Genomic DNA, 9,056 nt, shown 5'->3' with positions numbered 1-9,056 from the left:
TTACCGATACGAAATACAGCCGTTTATAGAGTGATACCATGTGATGTAGTGACGCAGCGAAACAACACGGTACATTGTTGCTTTATAGATCGTATACAACGGTTGTTTACCATATATTTGTCCAGTCTGGTTATTGTTTATTATTTAAAGACTGATAACTAGGATCACTGATTGGCCGTGTTATTGCTGTACTGTGGTACATACTTATATCCTAAAGACGGCATGGATACGTTGGCGTTGACGTTCGTCTTCATGTTGACGTCAGTGGTCGACGTTTTGGGAAAACCACCGGCGGAACAAGAGCTTCATTACTACCTGCTGAAGGTGAGAACTTGTAACATAACACATGTTATCACATGCCATATCCTGTTTCCCATGTAATATAACCATTACATTTTTTTTTATTACACATGTGTAATGCAACATTTTTAAGCGTTTTCATTGGCTTAGTTTACGTTTATTGACCAATCGCGTTTTGTTATTTTGCTGAAATGACGTTGCAGCGTCAAATGACGTCACGAAATTTAAACAACATTCGGGATTTATAATAATGTTTGCGTAAATATTTATTTAATTTGCTCATTTAAAAGCATGTGATAAAAAAAGATCTGACACTCGTTGTCATATCATACCATATTTGATTAAACTCGTCCAGGAAATTTGTTAGTAAGCTCGCCAAAGGCTCGCTTACACACAAAATTCCTGAACTCGTTTAATAAAATACGGTATGATATGACAACTCGTGCCAGATCCTATATTTATGTTTGTTACCGGTAGTTTCGTTAAAATACATAAAAGTGACATCTTACATGGAAGATTCAGACATCAATATTTCTATACTTATTTATTGCATACAATTGTGTCTTTAATAATAAGATACGTGCGATAAAAATAAATTATGTTTGCATACTAATGGTCTTTGTTATTGTTTCAAAACATTTATAATTTTCATTTCAAGACATAATTATGCATCTTTCATCTTCTTGGTGGTTACCGATTATGATGTTAATTAGTTTAATATTCTGAACGGTAGCAATACGAAATAGTTCAGAATAACATCACCATTATTTATACCATACCCATGCCATAAGAGAAACAATAATACAATAAACTTTGTTGCTTTAAAGAAAAACAATATTAATGATTATGGAAACGCAGTTAGTGTTGGGTATTTACCCAATGAGCAAAGTCAAAACTGAATCATAGACTTGCTTCTATGAACAATTATACATCACATCCCAAAGAAATAAAAAATAATATATAATTATTAATATATAATAATTTTCGGGAGAGGGCTCCAATAAGGTTCGCCTTTCAGCCCAATCAAATGTCAATGTCATGTATCTTGTGAATATGTTACTTCGTCGTAATAAATAAGTTTATACCCAAAATAATATATATCAACACTTTAGACGATATTTTAAAATAACTGGGATATTACATTTTTATGCTCCCCCAAATTTTTTGGAGGGGAGCATATAGTCGCAGCTTCGTCTGTCCGTGCGTGTGTCCGTCCGTCCGTGCACAATTTTTGTCCGGGCTATTTCTCAGCAATTAATGACCGGAATTCAATTAAACTTTATTGGAAGCTTCACTACCAAGAGGAGATGTGCATATTATCAGCCGGTTCTGGTCGGATGATTTTTCACAGAGTTATGGCACTTTTAAATTTTCCATTAACTGTACATAAAGTGCGATTCTTGTCCGGGCTATTTCTCAGCAACTCATGACCGAAATTCAATGAAACTTTATGGGAAGCTTCACTACCAAAAGGAGATGTGCATATTATCAGCCAGTTCTGTTTGGATGATTTTTCACAGACTTATGGCCCTTTGAAATTTTCCATTAATTGTACATATATTGCAATTCTTGTCCGGGCTATTTCTCAGCAACTAATGACTGGAATTCAATGAAACTTTATGGGAAGCTTCACTACCGAGACGAGATGTGCATATTATCAGCCGATTATGGTCGGATGATTTTTCAAAGAGTTATGGCCCTTTGAAATTTTCTATAAACTGTACATATAGTGCAATTCTTGTCCGGGCTATTTCTCCCCAACTACTGACTGGAATTCAATGAAGCTTTATGGGAAGCTTAACTACCTTGAGGAGATGCGCATGTTATTTGTGGGTTCTGGTTAGATGATTTATTTAGAGAGTTATGGCCCTTTGAAATTTTTAAGTTGCTTAACCATCCATCGTATTATTTTGTCCAAAAATATGCCCCTCAAGACGTTTCCTTTTATCTGAATATATAGTGCAATATTATGACAAAAAACAACTTTGGGGAGCATCACCCGTCTCCGACGGTTTCTTGTATTTATGAGCGATATGTACGAAATACACAACTATAACAATCAGTTTTAACTTGCACAGAATCAACGTAAACTCCATTTTAGCATTTGTTTCTCATTTAATGAGCGATATTTCGTGTACGGTTTGGGGAAATGTTTGCAAAAAATATATTTGCTTCAAGGGATGGCTCGGAGCAATAGAGGAATCGCGCATGTGTTTTTGAACGGAAGCTTATAAATTCTGCACTAAGCCAACCGCACAATACAGTGGCTATTTGAGAACCACTGTCGTAAGGTCTAATTGGCATTAGCTGTCAGATAAATCATATGAAAATTGCGAGCTGAACTGACACACAATTCCTTAAAACGTCACAATAAAAAGCTTCTCTGGTGCCTAGTGGTTGATTATGAGAAACGTTTAATAGTAACCGCGTGGAGTGCAGAATGTGCATTAGTTTCGAAGCCGCTTCTTATCAATTGTGGCACTTATTTTTATATGTGTAGATGCATCTACCAGAAGTGTCTTGTAATGCTAACTTGGACGTGTGCATAATGCCACGTATGAAAACATAAAAACATATATCGTACATAAATATGTTCTACAATGCCATATGTAAAAGTTGTTTGTTTAATTTACTTGTTTTCATGTATCAAATATGTTTATGGAAAACATACAGCTCAGACAAACATTCAGTAACTGCATTGATCGTGCAATTACAGAATTAAATTGGGTACTGTTTCCAGAAATGGTTGCCTGGCTATACGCAAGATACATTTAATTGAACTTGAATGTACCTGTGGCGTAGGATTAGATAATTTATAATCCGTGAACATTCTTTTTGCAAGTGAAAGCATATGTTTTATAACTGTTAACATATTTAATACGGTTAGAATTTATCATAATTAGTTGTGTTTTACCCCCAAGCTTTAAGCTTTGGCGGATCCCACTTTCTATCTCTCGGGTCATTCGATCGATTGTACATGCGAGGAATAAAGGAGCTTGTTTTCAAGCCGGTATACCTTTTTGAACAACGTTTCGTAGTAAGAAAAGAGAGCGAAAGCGTTTCAAATACCACTTTGAGCTACCTACGGTACTTCGCGATGAATTGCTTCTTAAGTGGTAGCAGTCTGATGAAATAGAACAAAAATCAATTTTATAATGAAAATATTTCAGCGGCACCCGTACAACAAACTCATCCGGCCCTCCGGGAGCACCGCCAACGGTACTGCGGTCAACAAGCTGACCGTCAAGCTGGGCATGAGGCTTTCGCAACTGCTGGAAGTGGTACACATGGTGTCGTGTTGCTTTTGTTGTTAATGTTGGTAATAAAAAAAACGCAGATCACTCACATTTTCGCAGCTGCTGTAATTGTTACGCATATTATTGTCGTCTTTAGTTGTTTTTGTTGTTGCAAAAACGCAAGAAAAATGTTGAGTATTTTACCAGACCTTTGATACGAACAAGGTTCTATGAAATGATTTTTGCCTACATTTTTGTTATTATATTTATGAAAAGAACTATTCGTAGCAAATATAATGACACTCTTAGGTTCTTGTTTTATTAATAATACATTAAATACCAAGTTTTCCTTTTTGTTCGATTCGATTTTTACATTAATGCAAAATTAAGTCAAACTTATTATACATGTAACACATAGTACTTTGTCTGACTAATATAAATCCAATGTCAATATCTATTTATTAAATGTGTTCTGTGATGAAAAGTAATCTATCAAGAGAAACCCATACTTATTTCAATGCTTCCATGACCTGAAAACATTTTCAGCGCTTGCTATTCAACAAAATTTGTGTCTAGAGAATAGTATTCGCCTTAAAAAATATTATTGGTATTACCAAATTTGTATCAAGTGTCATATTTTAACAAAGCTATTCTATCCAAGTCGTCGCACAGAGACCCATAATGCCAATTAATATTAATGTCAATGAGGCACTCGATAGGTTGAACTTAATTTGCTTAAGTTGCTTGCAACTATGATAAGTTATATTGATGTCCTATTAAGACTGAATCCACAAGAATGTATCACATATACAATGTGACAAGTGTATTTAGTGACATTATTGAATTAATGAATTGTAAATACTGAATGTGTTTTTGAGTCTTTTAGTGAAGTTCAATGCGACACAAAGGATCGCATGGAGGAAAGAGGTTAAGTAAATACGTGTTTGAAACCTTTTTATGGACCAAGACAAACTTTTGTGTAATTGTGTTATTTGAAAAGAAGTCGTTATTCATGAGAAAGAATGAAACGTTAAAAACTCCAGCTTTCCATTTACCTGTTATCTGAATTTAAGTATTTTTATAACACTGCTTAAATAATACTGTCTAGTAAAGACATATTTCATTATCGAGTTTTGATGGATTTGCGTACACTTATTTCGACCTGGCATTCATATGTTTTATATTAATGTAACTTCTTAATAATAATAGTTGTTATGCAAACAAAATCTGCGGGTCCATACAAATTAAACTTGTTTGTCGATTAGTGATTTAACAAATATTTCGCTTCAGTGTTAGACACGCAGCATTTACTCATTCCTGCTATATTTTATTGTTAACTATTATTTGTATAAAGTAAGTACAGGAATTTACAATAATTCTAAGGAATACTTAAAACATTCATAATGAAGTTGTATTCTGCATAATAAACTAGTCTAAGATTCAAACAAAACAGCATGTCATTCATTGTATTTTCCGAAAACGTTAACATTTTGATTAAATTGATTTTGGATTCAGACATAGATCTTATTTCCCTAAGCCTCCAAAATCTCAATAATTTCCCAAAGTTTTATTGGCGTGAAATAATTGCAAATAAATTCAGTGGCTAGCGTTCAAAAAGTCATTTGAATAATTGCATTACCGTTCACGTCTGAAAAAAAAATTCACCCACGCATTCCATTCATTATATCAAGTGACGTAAAAGTAGCTTGTTAGTCATTAATAGAGTCATTATCATCGGCTGTCAAAGAATTAGAAATCGAATGACTTTTACATATTTAAAATTTCCTCGACCAAAAAAGCGTTATTAAAAAAATTACTCAAAGTTTGATATCTTAAAAACCAAATCTGTTTACATCTAGTTATAGTTTGGCAGAAGACATCTGGATAAAAGTTGCTCATTTAAGTATCTTGTCAGTAAAGAGCCAATTGAAACCAAAACCACCATGTTTATTGTATAATTTATATATAATATATTAAGCTATGATGAATCATGAATGTTTGATGGTAAAACTAACCAGCTGGCATAATGTACGACCTAGAGACAGCTGTAAAAATTCCATTGAGAGGTTCAGTTAATGAGAAATAAAAGTCTATTGTGCGCTCTGTTAACCATTGAGGCGTTATGATTGCTCTAGATCTAGCCATATATTTTACAATTTACGATTTGGAAGGGCATTATTCATGACATTGATGATGCGTGACACTTTTCACGCCAATACTCTGATGCTCTATTGCGATGATAATAACAGTGTTCAGTTGAATATGTCTTATGTTTAAACATCACTGAGTACTAAAGGTCTAGTTTCATTTTAACATACATGTCTTTATAAAAGAACATGCCATGATATTGTTATACAAATATCATTGGCGTTTAAGAAAGATGTAGTGTATAGGGTCGACATCAGAACTGACATTATCCTAATTTCTACTACCTAATATTTTACAAATAACTGCTCATTGTTCGACTTAAGAAGACAATAAAACTAATTTGTATTGTGGTATCCATATAACAGAAAACAATTTGATTTTATTGCAGTCAGAGAAGAACCAGATATTGACAACCAACTTATGGCTCCGCCAAGTAAGTTTTCACTCACCATTTTAAGGTTGGTACGTATGCCGAATATTGATGACTTTACATATAATAATATTTTTTATTGGTCAAGACATGTCAATATTTTGCATCTACGCTTAAAAAGAAGACGCGTAAAATAAAATTAATGTATTCAGTCATATATACAACATCACAACCATACTGCAACATTTAACAAACGTAATGCTACGTACAATAAGGCTTAAATGGCCATAACATGTCATCGGGTTGGTAAAAAAACCCTGAATAATTTCGGGTCGGATCGGATCAGTTATTAAAGACGTTTGTAAAAAAAACAAGTACATATAAGTAAGTCCGCACAGGCTAATCAGGGACGACACTTTCCGCTTTTATGACATTTTTCGTGTAAATGAAACTCTTCTAAGCAAAAATCCAATTAGGCGGAAAGTGTCGTCCCTGATTAGCCTGTGCGGACTGCACAGGCTAATCTGGGACGACACTTTGTGCACATGCATTATGTCCAGTTTTCTCAGAACGCAACTCAAATGTTAGTAAGGTTTGTGAACACGTCTCTTCAGGAATGGGTGGACCTGCGGCTGCGCTGGGATCCAGCGATGTTCCAAGGCATCGAGATGACTCATATTCCAGCTCTGGAGCTCTGGATACCGGACATTGGGCTATACAACAAGTATGTGTGGCACTGTACCAGTAGTGTATTTTAGTGTTGTTAAAACCATTAAGTGGGCAAATGTTGTAAATTTGACAATAACTATTGCTGATACATGTTGCGCATTTGTTTGTGTTTACGTTTTCGCAATATAGCGAGTACTCAAGAAAAAGAAAGCAAAGTGTCCACAATTAGCCAGAGTCATTGTTTTTAAACTTATACAATATAAATAATACAACAAACCGTGGAAATACCATATTCAGTTAATATTTCCTTGCTTTTCAGTGCGGATGGTGACTTTGTTATCACTTTGCTTACCAAAGCCAAGGTCTACAGCACCGGTCTTATTGTCTGGGAGCCACCGGCAATCTACAAGACCTACTGCCCAATCAACGTCGAGTTCTTCCCTTTTGATCAGCAGGAATGCTTCATGAAGTTCGGTGTGTGGACCTACGACGGCCATGAGGTAGGATAAGCTTCAGAGGCTAGTATCATCAACAGCAACAGCTTCATCAGCATCCGCTTCATAATCATAATCGTCATCATCATCATCATCAGTAGCAGCTTCATTATGGTCATCATCATCTCATTAATAATCATTATCAATAATAATACTCATACTAATAATAACAAGCAACTAAATACTCAACACCATTTTCCTCAACATTATCAATATTTTCATGAAAATCATCATCTCATCAAATATCATAATCAATAATAATAATTTAATGAGCAAAAGGACCGTATGAATTAAATAAAACGTCACAATTCCATGTATCGTCATCGTCAAGTTTAGCACCAAGATTAATATCGTTTACCTGTTTAATTAAAACATAACAGGTAGATCTGCAGCACGTGTTGGAGAAACAGGGGGTGGCGGAAGGTGACCAGATGGTGATTCCGAACGGCGTGGATCTGTGTGACTATTACCAGAACGTGGAATGGGACATCATCAATGTGACCGCCAGGCGCAAGGAGAAGTTCTACCCTTGCTGTCCGGAACCATTCCCGGATATCACGTTCAACATCACCATACGCCGGAAAACACTGTTCTACACGATCAATCTAATCATGCCGTGCATTTCAATATCATGTCTTACAGTGCTAGTGTTTTATCTGCCCAGCGACTCCGGAGAGAAGATCACACTCTCGATATCAATATTGCTTGCACTAACCGTGTTCTTTCTTCTGTTGTCCGACATTAATCCCCCAACATCCATTGTCATTCCGCTTATTGGGAAGTATTTACTGTTCACCATGATAGTTGTGACCATGTCCATATTCCTGACCGTATCAACACTAAGCGTCCACTTCCGGTCACCATCCACTCACACGATGTCGCCATGGATCAAGCGTTTACTGATGGAGATACTGCCAAAGATCTTGTACATGAAACGCCCGCCTGTCAATAGAAAGCAAAGCGCCTTCCAAACTGTCAAAGACAGGGAAGTCAGAGATGCAAATCTCAACACAGCCGTGTTCATGAACAGGCAGCGACAAACGGACATGTTGCGCCACAGAATATCTTCGGAAAGTTCAGAAGCCTTTTCCACATATCCGCCAGAAATAAGGGAGTCTCTTAAAGGAGTCCGGTATATTGCGGAACACATGAAGACTGCGGACGATGCAAAATTGGTACGCCAAAGTAGCACACTTTATAAGAATGAATGTTTTAAATGAGTTCCATAAAATAAGAAAATACAGATAAACGTTTTTTTAAATTCTATTACCAGTATTTGTATTATTTATAATTTTTATTATTATTATTATTGTTTTAACAATAATTATTATAAAGTTGGTCCCTTACAGGAAGAACGTGACTGGAACTACGTCGCTATGGTGATGGATCGCCTCTTTCTGTACATCTTCACAACTGCGTGCGTCTGTGGAACCATCGGCATCTTTCTAAACGCGCCATCTCTGTACGACCCCCGGGAAGCCATGACAAGAGACAACTTTAACTGCTCAAAAAGATGGGCAGTGTTGGTTTAGGTTTTGACTGGTCTTTTTCATTACAATGAACTGTTGGTGTGCGATCTGGAAGTTGAACATCGTATAGTAGCATCTATCATAATGTTAGTATTGGAGAAGATATAATTGCGTAATTTGAAGGATTACATATTTCTTCTACTAAACGTTTATGCTCTCATTTGTGTTGTTTTTTCAATTATTTCGAATTATAAAAAACAACATATTTTTCATCAGGACTTTAATAAATACATTATATTTATTTTTTACCATGATAACAAACACAAAAATACGATAAACATAGTATGATTTAATGACAAAATCGTACATA

The 9,056-nt window shown here is 35.4% G+C and overlaps 1 protein-coding gene across 1 annotated transcript; it reads left to right on the top strand.

Moving 5' to 3' along the window:
- Window positions 1-222: 222 nt before the first annotated feature.
- Window positions 223-8,749, top strand: LOC127878420 (acetylcholine receptor subunit alpha-like 1). The gene is made up of 7 exons (XM_052424945.1): window positions 223-324; window positions 3,471-3,581; window positions 6,073-6,117; window positions 6,669-6,778; window positions 7,043-7,223; window positions 7,598-8,392; window positions 8,567-8,749. Exons 1-7 carry the CDS (start codon window positions 223-225, stop codon window positions 8,747-8,749), a joined length of 1,527 nt encoding a protein of 508 aa, XP_052280905.1.
- The last annotated feature ends 307 nt before the right edge of the window (window positions 8,750-9,056 follow it).

Source organism: Dreissena polymorpha, chromosome 4 (genome assembly GCF_020536995.1).
Source record: "Dreissena polymorpha isolate Duluth1 chromosome 4, UMN_Dpol_1.0, whole genome shotgun sequence".
Lineage (NCBI taxonomy): Eukaryota > Metazoa > Mollusca > Bivalvia > Myida > Dreissenidae > Dreissena > Dreissena polymorpha.
The sequence above is the reverse complement of the archived record's forward strand: the minus strand, read 5'-3'. Positions and strand labels throughout refer to the sequence as shown.

Bases quoted from the DNA above. Each gene is read 5' to 3' on its own strand.
- LOC127878420 (XM_052424945.1), top strand. From the start codon at position 223: ATGGATACGTTGGCGTTGACGTTCGTCTTCATGTTGACGTCAGTGGTC. The intron at 3,582-6,072 runs GTACACATGGTG...ATTTTATTGCAG, and splicing joins TTTCGCAACTGCTGGAAGTG to TCAGAGAAGAACCAGATATT. The intron at 8,393-8,566 runs GTACGCCAAAGT...GGTCCCTTACAG, and splicing joins CTGCGGACGATGCAAAATTG to GAAGAACGTGACTGGAACTA.